Genomic DNA, 23404 nt, shown 5'->3' with positions numbered 1-23404 from the left:
GATGTCAGAGAAACAAAGCAGATCTTTCTGCAGGTACCTGAAGTTATGACAAGAAGGGGAGATAGAAACCCAAATGTTTTCATTTTCCCTTTCACACAGTGGTTACGCAGCTCTCCAAAGAACTACCAGATACTGTTCCTGTTCATCAGCCTCCTGTAACATTGCACTTCACCACAGTTTGTCTTCTGTTTTTGACTCTGAAACACTTTCAGGAGTAAAGATGGTAGAGAACCATGTTTAAACAGGTGCCAAGCACAAAAAGCCCCCACATTGCTATCATACAAACCATAATTTTAGGATATACAGAATATCATGCTGTTCATTTTAGAGGAAATCAATTCCTGCTTTTCATAATTACAGTGAAGATTTTGATTGTCTTTTTCTTGGGTAAAACCTCAGGGGCTGGGTCCACCTCTCAGTGAAGGCTTCCACTGGAAACCGCTCTGAAATGCTAGATACTGCTTTAAGAACGTAGTCTATGCAATTCATCTTTACGTTAGTTGTCAATTTTACTGCAGCAAAATGCCGACTGGACCGTGGTGCACTGTGAAACGGTGCCTTCGGAAGGAGGTTCAAATAGTTCCTTCCAAAAGAAGCAAAGGGAGCGTGTTTCAGCGCCGAGCAGGGCTGATGCCATCAGCTCTGGGGCACTTTGCATCAGCGTTGGGCCTCGGACGCGTTCGGAGGAGCCGTAGCAAATGAAGGTGGGTGCTCGGAGGCTGCTGTTTCTGTTTCCATGGGAACAGAGATTGGTTCCTCACAGAAGGCAAGATGATTCCAAAATGTTTAAATTGGCACAATAGTGGATAATTTGAAAGCCCCCAACATCGCTCACATGGAAAGTCGGATAGTCATTTGTATGGAAATAGAAACAGCAGGCGCAGCTCACCAGCTAAAACGCGTGTGTGTTTTAGCTGCAGTTTCCCTCTGGAGGTGGTTTCATCGCTGCTGTTGTCTTCAGGACTCAGGACTCAGTAAGACACCGGAGGCTGGACTGGTTTAATTTTGAACAGGACTATTATAGCAATTGTTGTGAAGCCGTATCTCTCAGATGAAATTGTTACGGAGGCTTTGAAGGATGCTAGAAATGCCTTCTATTCTCCATTTTCTATTCACAAACAATGATTCCAAGGGACCACAATATACCTGAGGAGTTTTGAAAAACACAACCGCCTTAATACCTGAATTATCTGAGTATCCAGCGTCTCTTTATATACTGCTTTAATACTTTTCATAGACTCCCTCGACCTGTTCCTATGTAGACTAAAAAGTTTTCTTTCTACTCCATCAGACTACCCAAAATCAGAAACATTAACTGTGAAGAATGTCTCGCTTGAAGCCCTGGATGAGCACAACCCTGTTTGTAGATGCTATTTTCATGTTTTAACTATTGTCAGCTCCAAACCTGCCACCCAAATCCCTAACAGAAAGCTTTGCTCAAGGCAGTATATAGTTAATAAAAATGAAGTTAACCTTCCATTGTGAAACACATCAAAATTTGAGGGGTTCTAATATGAACTTAAAAAAAAAAAAAAGTAAATCAGGCTTGTAATCACTTTCCACTACAGAACAGATTCAAATGGTACATTCTGCTGCCAAACAATTTAATTACAGGAAAAAAACCCAATACTCTGGCCTGGTGACCAATTATTTGCCTTATCAAATAAAACCTGATTTTTAACCTTTCAGAGCAGCAGTGAGGAGGGAACTGCAGTGGCTATCATGGAAGCGTCCCACTTAATGCTTGTTATTGACACTGCAGAATTTCTGAGTGGAGCTGTACGCAAAGATTAGATGAAAAACCACGTTGAAAGGGTGAGGAAGGGGAGATGAAAGGCCCTGAAGGTTTCCAAAGCATCCAGCCCATCAATAACCAAATAAACAAATGAGCAGATGATCACTCATCATTGCCACCCTAGTCCCACTCCCTACAGTGACCACGGTCTCAGCCCCTCACCCACTGCAAATGCTTCATTTGGCACAAATGTGTCTATAGAACCACATATAGAACCACTCCGACTCACACCAGCTCATTTCCGACAGCTCACCAAAACACCTCAGCTAGAACAGGATCGCTCGAGGCTCTTGTGCAGCCAACAGTAAGAGAGAACTTTGGCCATGGCTCCAGGCTGCCTGCCCGCGCTTGGGGCACGTGGAGAGGGAACCCCGGCTGCCCCGGGGGGAGGTGACTGTGCTGCACCAGGGCAGACACAGCACAGAGCTCAGCGCCAGATACAGTCAGACAATTGGCTTTTTACTTGGAGGCCAAACTAAAAATAATGAGCAAGTAATTTTGGAGGGCTAATGCACACTCGATTAATTTTTATGAACTCCAAAAGCAGCAAAGCTAACCCCTTCAAAACAAAGTAGTAAGAGGAAATATATAGTTTTAGAAAGACTGAGATAAAGCATGCTTAAAAAGATCATGAAGTATTTCACTAGTGCCCATGCCCTCAAAATGGATTTTTTCAGGGAATTTTCCCTTCCAGAAGAAAGCTTCTCTCATTCCTCCACAGCACACTCTGCAAGTGAATCCTTGCATTTCTCCTTCTGCCCCTCTCACGCAAGGATTCTTTTTTCCCACTGCTCATGACAATCCAAGCAGTTTCACACCTCTGGCCCTGCAAACTCTCTTTAGCTCTCCTTGGCTTGCACTTCATTTTCCCTTTCAAAGTCTCTGCACATTCCCTGTCTTCTTCAGGCCACTGAGAAGGAAACTTACGGGTTCTCTAAAATACAAATTGCTTGCAGAGTGACTACTGGTAACTCAAGCGAGCAGCTGCTGCAGATCTGTCTGAGTAGATCTCTGGGTGCTGCTGAGCTGGGTGCCGCCTCTGGGTGCCGTGAAGTTGCAAGATTTCCTCAGCACTACATAATCTGCCCATGTGTCTGATGCTGCAGTGACAGCGAGAAAAAAAGCAAGACCCAGACATCTGCAGCAACATGAATTAGTTGTTAGTCCTGAGGTGCTTTTGGTGTGGAAGGACACATTTTTGCACAGGCAACCACAGCAGGATGGGGGGGTGTCAGTTCACTTTTTCCTACCCTCTGGAAACACCAGTGAGTATTTAAAAGCACAGAATCCTTAAAACATCCTAAGCAGGTGAACAGAGACAGCCCCACCTGTAGGACAGGTATTTTGAAGAGGGTTTCATGGAAGTGTTAGACACATTACCTTATTATCAATTATTTGCAGCAGCATTGTAGCAGATCGGTTGGCTTATTGAAGCAGCTGTTTGAGCACTGATGGCAGTGGCAGTCCTGCGCTTGCTGCCGGTTCAGATGTCTGCGACACTTCACTGCAGGTCCTGCTGCTAATAAACTCTTAGCTCTCTTATCACAAGTGTTTTCAAGAGTTTGGATTTTACTTCTAAGTTTCACATATCTTACTCATTCCTAGCAGCATTTACATGAGGGCATGCAAATCAGAAATTTTCTCTATATAGATATACAGGTATCTAAAAGTGTACAGACACCTGCATACTTTACAGTGTTCTTAATTTAAACAGAGCCTTGAAAAGCCTTTTCAGTTGCAAAACGCAATTTTGAGCTACGCTCTTTTACTTCTTTTTCTTCGTAAGAAGTTATATGATAGTTTGACTCGAATTTCCTCCACAGCTTATCTCTTTGTATTGTGCTGGTTTCCTTTGCATTTTAATTGTGCTCCCGTAGCCGATCAAACCATACCACTGAATTTTACGTCTGCTTTTTTTTTCCTTTTGGTTTGGTTTTTTTTTTAATATAATTTTGATTTGCCAGCCACTCACACACATGGCAAGAAGCAGCGTGACATCATTTGACATCTCCTTGCTTCCTCATTTCAATATTAACTGTTTACCAGAAGAGCAACAGGTTTGGGGTTAGGGTGCTGAGTGCAGGCACACACGTCCCTGTGTGTGAGCGAGAGCTCTTTTTCCTCTCTGTCCTTCCACAGCCACAGGTGGTTACACTGAGCTCCCTGAGACTGCCCAATGCTATTTTTCACCAGCTTGACTTCAGAAGAGACAGGTCTGTGGACGTGCTTCCCTTTCTGCTTTGGCTGGGGTACAGCAACAAGGCTCAGTGCTGTGGCTGCTGCTGCTCTCACCCGAGAACAAACTTGCTGAAGGATTCCACCTGCTCCACAGAGCGATAATAATGACACAGATGCAGTTTAAAGATGCGTTTTGGGTAAGTGAGCATTTCCTATGTGTTTCCTATATTCAATATATCTGTATTTTAAAATGTTTGAAATGTTGTACCTACAGCTTCAAACTAATCTAATCCCGTTCTGTGTTTTAAATTTAGTTTAGTAAAAAACCAAATTTGTCTCCAAACCAAAACATACTGTTTGGTAGTACAAGTGTTTGATCCTAGGCAGAAGGATACATTGTAAAGCATATACCTAGTCCATATAAAGCGACTGACATTCCCAGTTCCTGTGCTAGGTCCAGAAACCACTTTTGAAAGGGACCTGGGTCTGTCTCACCCACCTAGAGAGTCCCTGCCTGCTTTTCGGTGCAGAGGGAAGAACAAAGCACATAGGCACCCAGGAGTCAAACAGCAGCACAAGTAGGAAGAACGAGCAGTGACACTCGAGAACGAAGCCCAGACACTCACTACTGGCTTCAAAACAGTGAATACTAAAGCAAGTAGATACATTCCATTCCTGTTATTTGAATTCTGGTTGAAGCATCTTTCGGTGCCTCTTTCTCTGCAGTTGCAAGGTAAAGATGACCATGGTCATTTCTCTTTCAAGAGTAATCTGAGTTTCTCTTGCTGATGCTTCTAGAGTGGAGGTTTTAAGGAAAAAAAAAAACAAACAAACAAACCCACCACCACCAAATCCCTAAGGTTGCAAAGTTGGGTAAACAGGATGTTACATGGTTGCCTCTTTTCTGGGCAGTCATTTTTCCAGCACCTATGATTGACTTCAGCAAAGATATGAAGGCATATGACTTATTCCTGCTATTTTCACATCAGTCTAAGCAGAACAGCCCCTTCATGGCATATTTGCTGTTTGTCATTTCTTTCTATCCACCCACCCTTCAGGGTAAACCCTTTCTTGGTATGCAATAGAAGGGCAGACGCAAGAACCCCCTTGGTGAACCACCTTCCTCCCAGCACCCCCGGAAGCCCTCCCCACCCCCACCCAGTACCAGATTTGAACTGATGGAAAAAAAAAAAAGTAATGAGGAAACACAAAAGTTAAATTTGATGTTAACTGTAACTGTGCCCAGCCACACCTACCCGAGATTCTCCATGCCTCCTCTTTTATACAGCTACTAACTGCAGTCCATGCATGGGGTAGGACACAACCACAAGCCAGCGCTACCTTGAGAGCTTCAGCTTTTGCATTTCTGGATTTCCTTTAAAAACGTGCCATCTGACTTTTAGAACTGGTACATTTGGTGTATTTATTTTCAAGGTCTTGGTTTGGGCTGGAGTACGGTTCCGGTGATTAACCAAAGCTGCCAATTTGGCCAGGTCAGCTCTTCAGGGCTTTTCTTCCCTAAGCTGCTCTCCTGTGCTTAGTCACGTTAACATGATGATAATCCTTGCTTAGCTTTGAAGCTAACACCTTCCTTAAAGGAAAACATCTTTGTTTTTAATATTGTTTGGCTGGAAACATCGTATTGCCAAGCTTGATTAACAGGGCAGAAATACATCCGGTTGCAGCAGGGTAGTCTTAGCTACGCAGTAATAAGTTTTTTCAAATAAAAAGTTACAGGATATTGCACAATGTGGCAAAAGTGTACAACTTGCCCTCTAAATCACAAGATCAGCAATTATTTTTGCATTCATAAGGTTCTGTTACACCCGTTAGTGAGAGGGAAATATATTTGCTCAGTTGCCTTCAGTGAGGAATTATCTCCTTTGTTCAATTTGTACCATGAATGGAAACCGTCTTTCTGATACCAAAAAGTATATTTACACCATAGTTGATCGCTCAGTACAGATCCCTGATCCCTAAGACCTGCCTGCAGCCTCTCCCTGGAATTCACCCTGGCAAGGTGAAGCAACAATTCCCTTTCGGATAGGCAGAAGTTTCTTTCGTTCTTATTGCAATGTAAAATACGTAAAGAAACCCTAAAAGCAGTAGATTTTCCCCAGCTAGCAGAGAAAGAGCACCACTGATTCCTCCCCAAAGTTCTTCAGACTTTATAGGAAGAGGGTGTGCTGTCTTCCAGGAAAGTACAAGCTGTAGCTCATAACAGGTGTAAGTTTTAATCTCTTTTTTCCCTTATTAAATGTAACAGCAATAGCGCTACAGAAAGGGTTTCACACTTATGCTATTTTTTAAATAAACATCAACTGGTACAATTTTAAGTACAATTTTTGGTTTTATATCCTCCATACACTCTGTAATGGTTTAAGGCAAAGTTGCTCAAATCCTCCACTAACATGTGCTTCTTAGCAGAAGGTTTTTTATCCTCTGATAATAGTTTTTGGAAAATATTAGTGAGATGAAAATACAAATTGGTTTTGATAGCCAGGGCAGTTGCTAATGGATCAATATTGCTGGGCTGCTGTACAGATGTTACAGATGTTACCTGTCTTCTCTAGCACGGTAACAGACAAGTAGGTACATGCCTGTGTTAATGGGCAGCACATCTGTGATACCAGCTGAGTTTCATGGTAATGGGGTTATGTTCATAAGCAGAGATCTGAGCAACATTATTACTTTTTTTTAAACAAAAAACCACTAACCAATAAAATCTTTCCCCTGGTAAGAGTCTCTTCATTGTCTCATTCTATGTTCTCCTATTCATCATTTGCTTTTCCTCTGAAATTCTTGTCATTGCCTTTTCCTTCTGCTCAACAGTCCACTTGCAGCCTTGTGAAACGCAGCTGTTCCTGGCCAGGAGGTGCTTCCTGGCACCGTTTACTGGCTTTGCCTCTCTTCCCTGGGAGGGGGGAATGAGGACGACTTTCAAAGGAGGCGTTTGGTTTTGGAGCAGGCTCTAAAGTGCTCCGAGCTGAGTGGGAGCAAATCTGTTCCCTCAAGCAGCTTTGAATGAAACTGGAGTGGCCAAGTCAATTCCAAAAATAGGTTAGGGGTTCTTCAGGTGTTTAAGATTAAAAAAAAATAAAATGCTGTAAAGTGTGAAGTGCTTGTTAATTCTCAGCTCTGGGGTGAGCTCGGGGCTTGTGGATTCCCACAGCTCAGATTTAGAAGTGTGAGTGAGCTGGAGACACCACTGGCATGTATGCAGGCCTTGAACATAAGGCAGCAAGGTTTACCTCCCTGTCCTGCTGTGAACTCATTGCCCCGCTCCTGCCTGTGCAGTCCCCACAGGTACAGTCCGACACTGCAGCATGGGAGCCATGGAAGTGCTTAAGAGCCTGTTACAAAGAGAGATGCTTTCTTAATCCCTTTTTTGACTTCAGGCTATATCCAACATCAGGCTCAATGCAAAGCTGACTTTGTAGGTGGGCCTTTCACCTGTGACTGTAGCTTTTTCACACAATGCTGTACTATATAGACCAAAATGATGTAATTAGCTTCATAAATAATTTAACTCTTAATGAGACTCTTAACTGTGGTACAAGAGTGCAGAGATTATTATAAAAGTCAAAGTAAAACTATTTTCTAGACTTACTAGGCAATATACTGAAGAAATACAATATCGTTTTACTCAAAAAAGGAAGTATTTTTTTAATAGCAGGAGCTACCCTGCTTTCCTGCAGAGGTTCAGGTTTGCAGGGCTGGTTGTTTTGAAGCAGTTGGTGAGGAGGAAGCAGGTTTGTGGGGAGAGGAACCGGGGTTGGCGAGGGCTCCTGCCAGCCCCCACTCCCCATCTGGCTGAGCTGGGGCAGGGAAGGACGCGCTGCCCAACCTTCAGCGCTGGCATCTCGGCTTTGCAGGCTGTCCCCACCGCGTTTCCTCTGAGTGGGGTTGCACCAGCTGCACCTGTATCTACTGACACAGGGCAAATTAAGATCAATAACCTCAGGGCACACAGGCAGGCCAGGCTCTGCCGTTGGTGCGTGTCGTGTCCCTCTGAATTCCAGACAGCGTGACTAGAGGCAGGTGTACGGCTGTGGCCCTGCTTACACCCAGGGCAAGTCATCATGGGTGGATGCATGTGGAAAAGGGGAATAAAGGGGGAATCACCTTGGAAAAGTTGAACAGATCGCCCAGCTGATGTCTGTGTTTGTTGTGAGGTCAGTGTTGTCTCCATGGAAGAGGCTGTTCTATTCCTTTTTTGCATGTAATTTCTTCCTACATTCCCCCAGCTGATCTGGGGCAGACACTTGGCTCACCGGGGCAATGAGAAGCACCCGTGAAGGGGCTGCAACCTTAGAACAGTCACTGAAACCACAGGACATCACAAGTAGAACACCTGATGAGTTGTGGAGGCTATGGAAACACTGGTGCTTCACAAATCAATTCTGAGCAGAGCACAACAGATAAAATGAAGCTCAAAGGAACCAATGCTCCCAACAGAGATATTGATAGTGAGGGAAACACATCAATGGCTACTTCCCATATTCCCAAACAGCACCTGGGAGCTCTGTGAGGAACCAAGTACAGAATATTTGGGGTGATTCATTTCCTTGGTGATGAAATCAAAAGGCAGAACTAGAGTTTTATGTTTGCAACATTTGGTTATATGCTCGGTTATGGCCTGCATGTGGCACATCAGGCTGAACATCTTCCATACAAGGAGGATTATCTGGGGGAGGTTTAAAAACAGTGGGCTGGTCCTAAGGCTGCAGAAGGCTTTCAAGACCAGGTAGATTTGGGTTTTTGGAAAGTTCATTTTAGGTCAGCCATTGAAATAATTAGACAGTTAAGCAATTACATTTTATTAAAATTTTCTGATGACCATGCTGCAACTGAGTGCCTTACCTAGAGGTTTTGACCGCTTAAATTGGTTGATTGATGAAGTCACTGTGACAATTTTGTTAATGTTTTTACACAGTTATGTCTGGTTTGTTTTGATCTGTCCTGTTCTGCAAAAGTTGTTTGGTTTTGCTTGAGCTCAGAGAAACGGAGGATTCTTATTTATGCCAACTTTAACTGTGCCATTAGTATGCATTTTAAACAAGGAATAGGTGAGTCATTGACTCTCTTTTCACCCACACATACACAGACACATCTAATGAACACCACCTAGAGTTAACTGAGTATTTGTCACACACGGCTTGAAATGGATCCTGTGGATCTGTAACAGCACTTCATGCAAAGGTCAGAGGGTGTCCTCTGTTTGCTAAGGCAGCCTGTTGAGGTGCATTTTCTGATGACAAGAGTCACAGAATAGCTGAGGTTGGAAGGGGCCTCTGGACATCACCCAGCCAAGCCCCTGCTTGGTGCAGGGCCATCTACAGCAGCTCGTCCTGCACCACGATTTGAGCATTTCCAAAGATGGGGACTCCTCAACCTCTCTGGGCAACCCGTTCCAGTGTCTCAGCACCCTTGCAGCAAAAAAACACCTTCTTATGCTTAAACAGAATTTGTATTTCAATTTGTGTCTGTTGCCTCTTGCCCTGTCACTGGGTACCACTGAGGAGTCCTGGCTCTGTCTCCCCTTCTCCCTCCTACCAGGTTTTGCATACACTGAGCCAGGCTGAGCAATCCCACTTCTCAGCCTCTCCTCCCACAGCAGATTCTCCAGGGTGAATCTCAGATTCTCCCTCTGATTCTCATTTCACCATGTTTTTTCCTCGCAGGACTGGGTGATTCATGGCCCATCCCTTTCCTCCCGCAAGGTTTGCACTCTTGCACTGGCGCAGCGCAGAGCTGCACCACTTCTCTTTCTTCAAAGTTTACAGCCCCTGACTGGGGACACGGACCTCATGCTGCTTTGCAGGCACAGTGCAAGACACTGAATTGCAATCTAGTTACACTCATTGCATACTTGTATGGAAGGCAAGGCAAATTAGGCTCTCCTTTTAGCTCAAAAAGGCCTTTTTTCTGACTTTGTTTTCATGCCATACTGTGGCAAGGTATATTCTGGCTGGCAGGTGGCACAGAAAACACTTGTTTCATTTCCTGTTTAATCCAGGTCTTGTAATAAAACTTTTCTCAACAGCCACAGTTCAATAATGCACAAAGCTCTCTGTGTTGCTCAGTGAGAATTTGGGGATTTGAGGCTGGCAGGATGTGAGGGCTGAGGATCGCTGCACGGGATCATGCAGCATTGCTCAGGGAGTCAGGGTTAAGCAAAAGAATATTTTGAAAATATGCATCTAGATCCCAACAGCTTTTCAGTTCCCCAAAGAACTGCTCCCTTACTGCAAGTGGAGCTTAGTACTTCTTCAGAGTAGCGGAAAAAGGTCACTGAACAAGATTGAGGAATTAAACATTTTCTTAGCTCTTGGTAAAATACTCTTGGTGCAACTTAATTTTGCTTGAAATGAAAAGCAACAATTATTTACTCTCAGTCTTGAGAACTAAGTGAAAACTCACCAGCAAGAGGATCTGCTCAGGCTACTTTAGATTTACCAGCTTCTGTTGTTTCATTCAGAGCAAATAAATGAAAAAAACATAACTGCTTTTCTTTGTTTAAAGTAACAGCTTTTCAAATCAAGATGCTATTTGGTGCTGCTCTCAATTTGTCCAGGCCTAATTATCTTCTAAAAGGAAAAAAAGAAAAATAAAGGCAGGGGTTAAGGGAAAAAACAAACCAGATGGTTAACAACACTGAGGTCTGCAGCTCATCACTTCATCCTATTTGCAATAGGTGCTGTAATTACTGCAGGGTTATTAACAAGTCAGGACTGAAGAACAGCCCTGGGGGCTGCTGCTCAACGGGATGGGAATTCCCAGGAGCACCTGAAAGAAAAGAGGCACCTGCCACTGAAAGACCCCGGCCACACATTTGCTTAGGACTCATTTTTTTGACAAAACCTTTTTTTGCAGGAAAACACGTTTTACTCTTTTGGAAGATAAGGCTGGATGTCAATGAAAAAGTTCAGACCTGGTGAAGGTTTCCCTCTGGAGGTGGAGGTTTGAGGTGAAATTTCTAATCACAGAGGGAAAGAGGAGACCAGACCCATAAAAACCGGCCCTCTGGTGCTGGGAGCTCTGCAGAGGTAGACATAGTCCACAAACTGGAGCTGTCATTGCCCACAGTCTACCCTACCTGCAAGCCTTCCCTCTGCTCCCGCAGATACATCAGCAAGTCAAACAGCTGGAGAAAGGAGAGATGAAAATGAAATTCCTCTGCCCTAGATAGACAGCAGATGGTGGATAGTGTGCCAGCGGGATGTCTCAATCAGATCTGCCATGGTTCACAGCAAGTTTCTTCTTTCTATCAATGCCAATGTCTTTTTGTTGTTGTTGTTTCCTGTTACTGTTGTCAAGAGGTGAAATGTGGACTTTTAAATATATAAAATTATATAAATCTTCAGGGCAAGAAAACTGTTTCTCACCCTTCTCTAAAAGTGACAGTAGTTCATTTGGTATGAGAGAAGCTCATGAGAACATCAACCCTTCCAATGGCAGATAACGCTGGGGCTCTTTGTGAGTGGAACAAGAATTTTATTCTTGCCAGTTAACAGATGAAGCAGTTCTGAGTGAATGGACGCCTTGTGCGTGACAATGGGCTAATGTCATCATTTTAACAGCTCAAAGGGTTGCACAGTAGCTATGCTGGTGCAATCCTAGTGTGCACGCACTCACCTACGCAGATCTTGCCCATTTCCTATACGCTAGGAGCTTGCAGCAGAAAGGGGTACATCCAGCTAAATACCTCACTGATGGAGCAATTCCTAAAGACCCCAGAATTTATCAATTTTAAATTATTTTTATATAAGGCAGGAAAGACATTAATGAAAGTAGGAACGAACACTGAGAAATACCTCCCAGAAGGCAACGTACTACTGGCACGGCTGTCCCTCCTGGACAAACTGCTTGACTTCACTTCAATGAACCGCTTCCCCCTGCCCCCCCCATTTAAGAATTTCTAAAAGCCTAAAGTTATTTTTTGCTGTTGGATTGCACATTTCCCCAGGATTTTGTGATACACTGTACTAACAGAGTGTAAGAATATGTTGCATCATATTGAGTAACAGGATATGTTGAAAATCATGTAGGTGGTGAAGATCTCATGTAAAATGGAAATGGCAATACGTAGCTATCAGAATAATCCTCACTAAGAAATGAACTTACACTTTAATTCACTCCGCTTGCAGAGCAAGACTCTGGGAAGATTTCCTGAAGCTTTACCCTTTCCCTGCGTGCCAGGAAAGACAGATAACAAAATTCCCAGCTCATCTATAGAGGAAGCAGAGGGCACAGGGGCAGCAGCATGTTGTATTTAGTGCCTTCGTCAGGACTAACAGGAAACAATTCTAAGGTTTTTAAGGCAAGGAGGAGAAAGACACCATTTTTTAAAATTACTTAATGTACCAGCTAGGCAGGTCTGGTTCCAGTGACTCTATGACCTTCTGAACAATTGTCTCTATGCTTTGGCAACTCAGGGGTGTTTCACATTCCCTCTCTCACAGTGCTCTGGGACCCAGCCCATGGTGCTGGCAGGAGGAGTTCTCTTATAAACAGACCTGGAAACGGATGGACTAAAGAGGAACAGAAACAAAAATGAACTTTGACCATGATTTTGCATAAAACAGAAGTATTTTCTACTTTTAAGATTCTATTTCTCCTTATTTTACTTCCAGTTTCTCTTGTGTAGCTGATATTATTCATAAGAGACTGAAGCAACGTCTGATTCCTCATTGAGACATTTACCTGTTGGACTCCGGAAGGCACCACAGCAAAACAGTGCAGTGCCTTACGCACGGCACGTGCAAATGCTCACATGGAGCCTCTCTGCTGGCTCCCAGGAGGAAGCCACCTTATTTTAAGGAATTAGCTGATGTCTGAAGTCACCACATGGAGAAAATATAAAGGGATGTTGCCACCTCAGGCCTGTGTCATATAGCCACATCAAGCTCCGATTTAAAACTTAGTGAGGGATTTTGCTTTCTTCTGTCCCATTTCTCACTATCCCCGTCACAAAGGTGTTCCAGAAATTCGTTATATCCAAATTTCCGGAATGGATTCCTGGCTTTTTGTCACACTTTTTGTTGTGACCCATATCTGGCTGCTGGCCCCTTTCTCCTCGTCCTAGCACAGAAGCATCAGGGGTCTGACCTGCTGTGCAGCACAAGGACACCAGGTCCTGAAGCTGGTCAGAAACATCCTGAGACCCCTACCTGCAGGAACTTCAGATCAAGGCTGATGACAGTGAAAACTAGTGGAAATGGGCAAATAAAAGCATGATGTCACCTGGAAGAATATGCATAATTCAAGAGGAGGGTGAGGGCTCAGGAAGCTGAGGAGCAAATTCCTCTCATCAGCAGAACTCTGAAACAACCATTTCCTTCTCAGAGAAAATGCACAACATCACAGAGAGCAAAAGACCACTGAGAAGCTACTGCTTTGCTCAATGTCACCAGTCTTGCCCTGCTGCCTGGAAGTTTGTGTAATCTTAATTTCAATTTCTTTCTGAATATCCCAGCTGCTGCAGAATTGAAGTCTGATGAGAATCTTTGCTTTCATTTGAAGTTCTCTACCCTACCTTGTCACAGGAGGAAGCACAGATGGCAATCCAGCAGCTCAGCAACTGGAATGCTACCAACGCTATGTTTTTTCCTTCTGATTTTTGAAGGCCCCATTTAACCTTCACTTCTATGCTATGTCTGGCAACAGATGCTGTTTGCTACCTGTGAAAAGTACTGCAGCACAGATTTAGGTTAAAAAGGCTGCAGTGAAATTGCAAACTAAGCCTCATGTTGAAAATGCCTAAGTCAACTCCTGACAAGATAGCCACCTACATCCTCAGCAAACACTTATGTTTCTAATGTGCAAAGAGTGAATTTACAAGAAATGACAGCAATGTTATACAGCCAGCTCCAGCCCATCTAGTCTTCCTTGTTTTTTTTCTGCTTATGTGGAAAAATCATATACTTTTTAGAAAAAGGATTGGTTTTTTCGGTTAAATCCTGTATTCAGTTTAATCCTGGGAAGCATGAACAACCATTACATTCCTGTGCATTCCAACCAGTTCCAGCCAGTAAGAAAAAGGATCTCTTAAACAGAACAGCAGTATATAGCACAGACATATGCTTTTAAACTCATTCACCAGTTCGTTACCACATGAAAACGTATAGAAAAGGAGTCATATCAGTCACAGCAAGCATTGGTCAAAGGAGACTTGATTAGAGGCTTCTGCTGCAATGTCCTTCTGTCCTGGACACCAACAACCTGCCCACATTTATGTGCCCTGAGCTAGAGCGGGGATGTAAACAGTCACTTGGGCATCACGGACACAAACTAGTGGTGCTTACTGCTGTCCCATTTTGTCTTAATAGTTATTTCAGGATAGCTTGAGTGGCACAGCACAAGAGCAGTAAACTTCCTAAAATATTTGGTATCACGTGAATATATTCCTAGAAATACTAGGAAAACTTAAAATATCCTGAGGAAAACAAAACAAACCACAAAGCAAGTAATTCACTTACAGTGAAACACTATGACAGGATAGAAAACATTCAGTGCAGTCAAATATACTTTGAGATCTTAAATCTTATTTGACTGTTGGCTATTCACTTCTCCACTTTTACCAGACGGAAAGGCGCAGTCCCAAGGCACCCGTCTATTTAGTAAAGCGCTAATGGGAGGAAGCAGCTTTGTGAAGGCACAGAGGAAAAAACGAAATGGAAATAAGAAAGTGTGTCCCAGTGTGCTCACTGTCAACACCTCCGCTTGCAGGCCTCCATGCCTCCTTTCAAGTATTCTAGGAAAAGCTATTCTGGTTAAACGAGAGAATAAGGTTGGTGTTTTGCAGTCATATATTCCCCTTTCAGATTTCTCTCACGTCTGGAGGGAACAGTGTTGCTCATTGCACTGGAGAGAAGCAACTTCAGCAGCTGGGGACAGGAGATGCTGCCTCTCCGTGAGCTGCCATTCTCCCTGCGGGCAGAACAACCCCAGGCTCGGGGGCAGAGACCAACATGCATGTGAAGTATTAATGAAAGCAGATCTCAGAGCAACACAAATCTGCCTGCAACACTGAAATCTCTTTGTCAAGCACTCTCTTACAAGTGATTATAGATCTGCTGGACACCACAGATTAACTAATCCTTTTTATTCAAATAACAATGAGTAAATCCTCTTTCACAGTTGCGCACACTTTGAGTAAGTGGAATCACTTTCTTGGCAATAAGACAAATTACTGGTGGTGATTCAAATCACTCTCTTCCAAGCAAGTACCTAGATTTTGTTACAAACAAATCATGTGTTACACATTTAATGAATACATTTATTATTTAATCAAAGCTTTTTCTTTCTAATTTCATAAAAAATTAAAATAGCTCTTTGGCTATTCATTAGTCCTTATAATCATGACAAAATCCCAGCTGAGAGGTGCCCAAGCCAAGTAGTTCAGCTTTAACAGCCTTTACAAAACCATTTGATGCAAATGCTAATTATAATACAAAATGGTAAGTGGAAAATAGAAGAAAGGCAAGAGAGCTTATCAAGACCAGATAGTTATTTAACATGATTTTACAATCTTCCTGTCTTGACTGTCTTAACAAAGAAAATATGGGGTTTTTGTTACGGTGCTACACAGGAAATCCTGAAGAAACTAGAGAAAAAAATCAAACCAAAACAGGACTCTGAACAAACACAGCAGGAGAAGAAGAACCACAAAGCAGGCAAAAACCCCATTCTGGGGTAGACGCTGGTGGCTTGTACCAACATGGGAATGCTTGAGTTGATGGAAGGGATCTTAACAGCTGGTCTCAGGATTGATTTTATTTGATATATTCATTGTAGATACTGGCATAAGACATTAAGAATGGGTTGGAAATAGCCGTCGTTGAAACAAATAGGTAGAATGAAATATTGTATGGGAGGTATCTGATAACCTTTAAGCCTAGGGTAACAGAAAGCAGATAAAATTAATGTTTCAAAGTGCAAAATGAGATTAAGAGACCTGTAGCAAAAAGGTCCAATGCACCCTGGGACCTCATTAAGTAAAATTGCAGGAGAGGAGAAGACTGCAGGTATATTAATAGATTGTAGATCAAGTAGGTGCCACTGACATGATTTGACAGCAGAAGGCTGCAGATACAATCCTATGATGTATCAGCAGCCTTTCTCAGAGAGCAGACGTTAATGCCATGGTACAAAGCATCAGTTAGACTTTAGTGGAGGAGTAAAGTGTCATCCTTGTCCAACAGGAATTTATTCAGCCTTGAACAGGAACTACAAGAACAGAAGGGAATCAATGGAATGAAAAAACAATATCCCAGGAAAGGGCAAAGGAACAGGTTGACAGAGGATGCAGTTGCACAACACGCTGAAGAAGAAAAAGAGCTGTTGAAACAAAAGGAAACATTTGTGTTAAGTAAACTTAGGCCTAAGTGATTTATGGCTACATTGTGGTTGGAAACTAAGCAGCAGTGCTGCAGGGTGGGCGTCCTTAGCAGCTTGAACTTGTCTAAACCTTGGCTGTCACCTGGCTACCTCTCCTTGCTCCAGCCTGTGACATGCCGGTGGCACCAGATCTGCTGCCTGGGAGGCTTAGGCAGCTCTGGTTTGGGTTTCAGAGGCTGTGACTTCTGAAATACAACTTCCACATTCTTCAGGAGCACATAATAAGGGCAATAAAGCAAATTTTGAGATGGATCCCCCCAGAGTGAAGAAAGATTAAATGAGTGCCTGTGGTAGGAAATCCTTCTTAGACCTGCATTTAGCTGGAGCCAATTCCCTCTACAAGGATCAGCCACAGCGACATGTAATCCTACCATTTTCCTGTGGCTGCAACAGTGATAACAGTGGATCCATTGCACTCTCTCCATCTTCTTTTATCTGCATTATGATCTTGCCTGGCTCTACAGTGCAGACACTGCTGGTAGAGGCATTTGTCTATGTCCCTTGTGAACCATTAGCCTACTGTCTGTCTTTCTCCCCACTGCTAACAACAAGAGTGCTCATTAAGGAAGAAGGAATTACTGCCATCCACGAACTGCATCACTGGAAATGTTACTACAAGTTGTAAGTTTACAAAGATCATCTGTAGAAATTTATCCTTGCTCTTGAAAAAGCAAAAACCACGCCATAAACAAATGCCCCCAGGTCTGCAAATCTGTACAGAAGCCCTGAGGCTGCCATCAGCCACCACCCTCCATCTCCAGAGCTCACACCCCTCCTCTCCAGTCCCAGCAATAAGGAAGCAAAACTACGAACTCAAGTATCCAACGGTTGCTTGCTAGAGGATCCTTCCCAAGTCCCAAACCTTAACAGCTGTCCTCTTCACAGGCATGGTGGAAAGCAATAAAGGCATTTATTAAATGATAACTGCTTTAGGGACAGTGAATAGATCTATAAACTATATTCAGTTCATATAGAAGCAATTGTATTGTACATAAACTGCTTGGGGGAAGGAGCATATTCATTCTCTTTATAGTTACACAGTCCGTGATTTTACCATAATGCTATAACATAAAGCTCAGAAAATGTCTACCACTACGTTTTCAATAACATTATCACTATGTACCAGTTAACCGAGGCTCTCAAAGTAAAAATGGCTTGTCCAGATCCCATTGTGAGCCAGCGGGAGGACCAGGAGTAGAACACAGAAATCCTTTCCCAGTGCCACACTCAGAGAACGTCGCAAGTTTATTCCCTTCCCTTTCTGGGCACTCAGCATCTCCTCAGCAGCACTGACTGTGTTGTGGCTCTGACTTACCATTGCTGCACTGCAATCTGGAAGCAGGCAAAAAGATTAAAGAAGTGCAAGACTAACTGTTTTTCTTCTCAGTACTTAGATATTTTTATCTGAGTTGCACAGGAGTGTGCTCTGATGAATAATGTGGACAGGGATAATCCTGACACATGGACTTATACGATGAACCACAGCAGAGGAGCACAGCACTGAGCCGCACAGCGTGCAGAGCCCTGGGAGGAGACGAGAGCCCTGGCTGTGGGGCAGCAAAGCCCACCCAGCTCCATGGCGTCACCTCTCTTGTGTGGGTGGCTGGAAATCACTGTCGCCTCGGCTGGCACCATTTGCCACATGGTGTCATGGAGCAGGACAGGCTGCAAAAATACTCAAAGGCACCAGTGAAACCTACCTATTGTACAGGAGATTGGGTGGTGGATGCAAAAGCAAGAGAAGCAGCGCTCATTGGCAAGTGTCTCAGAAACAGACTTTCAATGTCCTGCAGATCCAATGTCCACATTCCTAAGCTCTCCACATGTTTACCTCCCACCTTTTCTTTTTAAAACACCTGCTATGTTGAATTTATTATTAACCGGACACAGACTGACTCAAACAATGAGAAGAGTAGTTACAGCAATCACAAAGGAAGACCTAACAGCATATCAGAACCAAGTGTTGCCTGCTGGCAAAGTGTCTCCCTGTGCGATGGACCCTCCCATTCAAACACCCACCTCTGACCGAGTGCCACAACCACCGCCCTGTGTATTAATATTGGCACAACCACAAAACTCCTTCACTTCTCCACTCACATCCAGGCAGCAAGTCACTGTCTTACTGAGAGTCCCATGGCAGCGAGTTGATCCTGACCATTCTTTTTAGAAAGTGTATGGGAAGAGGAGCTGTTGTCCTTAAGAGCTACTGTACATCTCTGCTCCGCAAAGATCCCACACGCAACACTAAACATGACTTCCCCAAAAAGACAGCTAGTGCTGCTTTCCAAACAGCACCATTTGCCAACCACTTCACTTTTTCAGTACTAAAAAGCAAACCTGATTTAATAAAAAGTTGTACAGATTTTCACTTTGGAGAAACCTCACTCATACCTGTTCCCTTAGCCCTGCCCCAGCCACCATTGTTCTTGGCAAATCTAAAGGTCCATTTGGATTTTCTGGAAAGCTAATTTGCTCCATTTGACTGACAGTAGGCACCTGATAAACCTGAAAACCATGTGCACAAGTCAGCTCAAGTCTTTATCTTTCTGTCTTCAGTGCAAGGAGTTCACCCTCCACACCGGCTATGAGGTGCTCGTACAGCGGCTGTTGGATGGGAGGAAGATGTGCAAAGATGTGGAGGATTTGCTCAAGCAGAGGTAAGAAAATCAGAGTGAAAGAAGTGTGAACAGCCTTGATTTTCTCTTCTGTTTGGCATCTGGAAAGGAACAGCAGACCGTTTCTAGATTTGGTAGGGATGCTAGTTTGCATAGAAAAGCCTGAGTGATTTGAATCCCGGCCTTTTGACATCATTTGTGAAGGCAGATAACAAATAGAAATGTCAAAGATTTGAGAAGAGAGGGGTGAAAGAATCAGAAATCCAGAGGTCCATTAAGACTCAGGCAGTTCTTGGTCCGGAATCACACAGTAGCACATACACCCACAACAAGCAGCATTACTAAGTTTCCCCTTTTACAAGGTGCATTTTTCTTTCCCTTTAAACGTGCTGTTGCCCCAGGCACTGTTTCAGTTTCCTGCAACTACCAAAAACGAGCCATTGTTCAAACATAGACAAAGCTATGTATGATGCTACCAAAAGCCTTTTCCAGACACCCAGGACAGGCTGCATCATTTGCTGACATTACTAGAATTTGAACAACAATATTGTAGATTATGTCCATCCTTTACATGCTTCTTCGGGGTCCTTCAACAACAACTGTGGACATCTGACACTTTTATAGGTGAGAAAATACACATTACACGGCTACTCTGACTCCTTTGCCATTCATTTTTGTACTTCCCACTTAGGAAAAAAATGTTTGAAATGTAGTTCTGTGTTTAAGTGGCTGGGTTTCAACACTTTAACATGTAGCATGCGTCACATAGCTGCTCATGCATGATGTGTAGGAAAGCCCACACAATACAGATTATGTATTCAGCAGGTAATCCTAGAGCAGTTCATCTCAGAACTGTGTCCTTATAAATACTGCTCTACCTCCCTCAGTCACAGCCTGCTTTTTCTTCCCATGCTTTTCCCCTCTAGTTTTCTGGTTTTAGGCTGGTTTTCTGAAGGCTGCTATTCAAGCACTGGGACTTTCGCAGGGGTGTGAGCTGTCAAACTGAAAGTTCGCTCTTTCACAAAGTGTGAAGAGCCTTCCATCAAAACCTGAAGCTATTTGAATTGCTTTTCTTGACCACCAGCGGAAGCATATTTTACTGCTACATGTCAGTCCATCTTGAAGTCACATCTATCTGATGGCAGCTTAGCTTTCACTGTGTAAAATAGCTCCTTTGTGACTCATAACTTACAGAGACCAGAATGACACTGCAGGCTGTAGGCAGGCTCTACACCGCAGCATGCATCTGGTGCTATACATGTTCGTGTTCCTCTCCTAAACACACTAGAGAGGTTTCTGCAAGATGCAGGAGAAGGTTCTTCTTGGTTTGTGGTGGTAACACAAGCACTTTCCACAAAGAAGAAAAAAAATACACGCTTTGCAGATCCAAAAGCTACAGAAACAAATGTTTCCATGAGCGTTTGCACACCCCCAAAACATTCCAGTGAGCGTGCATACGTGCGTGTGTGTACACGCACGCTGGGGAAGGAAGAAAGGGAGAAAAGAAAGCGGGTGCTGACTTGCAGAAAGAAGGTATTATTTCCAGTTTATTTCTGGAAGATGTTTGTTTCAGCTTGTCCTCATGTCTTTCTTGGGAAGGACCCAGGAGGAGATCAAAGCATGGGATGAAGCTGTGTTCCTGGAGGCTGCCCATATCATGGGCTTCAGGCCAGAATTTCCAGAAGGATTCCTGCAGCAGCTGCCCTGAATCCTGAAACCACCTGCCCTGGCTACACTAACACTTTACCAGTTTTCCACCTAGATCAATTATTCTTGCTCACAAACAGCCCTGCCTGCTCCAATGGAGGGCCTAAGAGATTGGGGAGTGAGCAAGCAGTTGTATTCCAGAACAAAGGCCCATTTTTAAAACACAAAATATGCTCCAGGGAAACCTGGAAGCTGAGCACAGGAGTACCAGAAAGTGGGAAAGGCAGCACCTTTGACACAAAGCCTCTGACACAAAAATATTTCTTGTTACTAAAATCAGAAGAAAAATAATCTAGTCTGCTTCTGCAGCGTTATGTGTCTCTGGAGTATATTTTCATTTTGATGACGTTTCATTAATCTAACATAAAAATGAAGTGGTAGCTCTGCGTGGCCTGTCACCATATTTTGCACCCCGTTCCTCTCCTATTTAGTACAAACAACTTTTTAAAAACAAAACAAAACAAAAACAAACAAACAAAAATAATAGAAATTTCTTCTGGAGCTGAGGGAGGGGAAAACAGCAAAGAAATAATTGTATTTCTTTATTAACCATAAAAGCAGAACTGCTTTCCTGAGTCACTAGTTACATTTCCCTGTTAGGTGAGATGCCACATGATACTGTCCCCTCCATAAAACTGTCACAGTCTCACCTCACAGCTGACAAGGCTCCTTGCTCCTCTGTCTCCACTGCAACTGCTCAAGCAGCACCTCATGTTTCTCATGGTTAGAAATTTTCCTGCTGCTCCCAGCTCCCATTTATTTACAACCTCTCTTAAATGGATCCCTTGCAACCTCTTTGCTCCCCTCCCAACCTTTACTTTGATGGGTTGAGCCAGTTGTTATCTCCTAGTTTCTTTTGCACAAGAGGCTCTCCGAGCATCCTCACTACACCTCTGTACAGCTCTTTTTCCAACTGAATCCTGCTTTTTGGGGACAGAGTTGTACATAGCACTCCACAGTAATCAAAGTCCTGGAGATGGGCTTCATTTTCACCTCATTTCTTCTAGAAATAGCTCACCTAAAATATTTTTGAGGTAACTAATTGCACTAGGATTGAGGAGATAGAGAAATTAAAGATAATGCATTTCTCATGCTTTATACTTCAGATGCAATCACAAGATTTGTGTAAGCGTGATCCTGGTACCACTAAGAGAAATTGAATAAGTGTTTCTTTTAACAGAGCACAAGCAGAAGAGAGATACGGGAAGGAGCTGATTCAAATCGCCCGGAAAGCAGGAGGACAAACAGAAATCAAGTAAGGAATTCTTTTATAACTAGTATAAACTAGCGCATTTTGGAAGCAATACCAGACTCCGGTGTTTTGTCTATGAATGGGATCATAAGCTGCTCACTACAGTGTGTTACACAGTGCTGCACAATGTACAGGGAAAAGAAATCAAGAACCAGCACAGTCCTTCAGAGCAGGACTCACCAAAACATCTGTTTGGGAATTTCCAATAGGTGTTTACTGAGGAAAATTTTAATTTCTATTAACTAGCTAACAATGTTTAACATTTGCTTCCAAAGGCAAACTGAGTGATGTGGAAAAAAGGCAAAAGAAGAGGCTGGGGAGTGTTTATGATGGATTGGCAATGCTGGGAAGCTGGGTGGACACCGAGAGACTGTGACAGAACAAACCTGAAGTGCAAAGACACCACAAATGAGCTTCTAGAGCAGGAAAAAGGCTTAGCTTATGAATACAAACTTTAAACCTCTTTGAAGTGACTTCATTTGAGACAAATCAATGGAAGTGCTGGAACACACTAAAATGACACCTATTTTTCTCTGTCTCCTCTACTACTATCTTAGATCACATATAAATTGTGTTGGGAGGTGAAGATATATGTTGTCATGGAATTTAACTTAATAAACACTGCAGATAAACTGCTGCTATTATTGATGGCACCAGCAATAATGAGACATTTTGTCATTACTGTAACAAGTAATAATACAGTAATAAGGTGGAAGAGGATGAAGATTTGGGGTCACAGAAGACAAGTCTAAAAGAGAAAACCTCCATCTAAACACAAAACAGCTCTATTGATCCCTGGGGCCTGCTACCCTCATCCATCCTCTATCTCATTTCTCAACTGCAGTCTCCTTTTCACGTCCATTTATCACTCCCAGCGTGAGCGCGGTTTCCTGTTCATGTTTTACTGGGAAACTTGACCTCAAACCTTTGCACCCCCACGGCATGCGAGTCACCCGTAGCACTTGCTACTGATTCGGCGGTGGCACATCCAGGCTGATGGGGAAATCGTGGCATTAGCCCAAGTGCCTGGTAGCACGGAGAGCATGGAGGCTCCCTCCAGAGAACGTGCAAACCTCTCCTCCCCTATCGCTCCATCCCTCCCTTGCCTCTGAGCAGTGCAGTAAGGTACAGCTGCTGGAGGCGGCTTATACCTTCCTGGTGTCTCAATTCACAGACCTAATTGGAGGAAAGGAAGGAGGAGAAAAATTATTTTGAAATTGAAATAGCAGATTAAGAATAGATGGCTTCTTTTGAAACCCAAGGCTAAGATCAGAATTCCAGGATTAAGGAAAGGCTGCACCTGAATTTCTTCACTGCCAATGCAGGGCGGGCAGAGCGAATGTGTGCAGAAACAAGACAGCTTTGGCTGCCCTTCTGTGACTTAGTGGATAATTAATGGGTCTGGCTTTCCCTAAGAGATTATAAGAGCTTGATATAGAGGCAGAGCCAAGTCCC

At 43.4% G+C, this 23404-nt stretch overlaps 1 protein-coding gene across 3 annotated transcripts in view; it reads left to right on the top strand.

The window, feature by feature from the left end:
- Positions 1-3028: 3028 nt before the first annotated feature.
- PSTPIP1 (proline-serine-threonine phosphatase interacting protein 1) overlaps positions 3029-23404 on the top strand; it is a 47451-nt gene continuing 27075 nt past the window's right edge. For 2 of the 3 annotated variants that reach the window (XM_082060947.1, XM_082060946.1), the window contains exons 1-3: positions 3032-4170; positions 18932-19032; positions 21878-21952. In XM_082060947.1, coding sequence (XP_081917073.1) covers positions 4138-4170; positions 18932-19032; positions 21878-21952 — 209 coding nt within the window. In that variant the 5' untranslated portion in view covers positions 3032-4137. Of the gene's footprint in view, positions 4171-18931; positions 19033-21877; positions 21953-23404 lie in introns of all 3 variants that reach the window. The other variant, XM_082060948.1, reaches the window with a different exon arrangement.

Source organism: Streptopelia decaocto (genome assembly GCF_964273445.1).
Source record: "Streptopelia decaocto genome assembly, chromosome: 9".
In the NCBI taxonomy this organism is placed as follows: Eukaryota; Metazoa; Chordata; class Aves; order Columbiformes; family Columbidae; genus Streptopelia; species Streptopelia decaocto.
The sequence above is the reverse complement of the archived record's forward strand: the minus strand, read 5'-3'. Positions and strand labels throughout refer to the sequence as shown.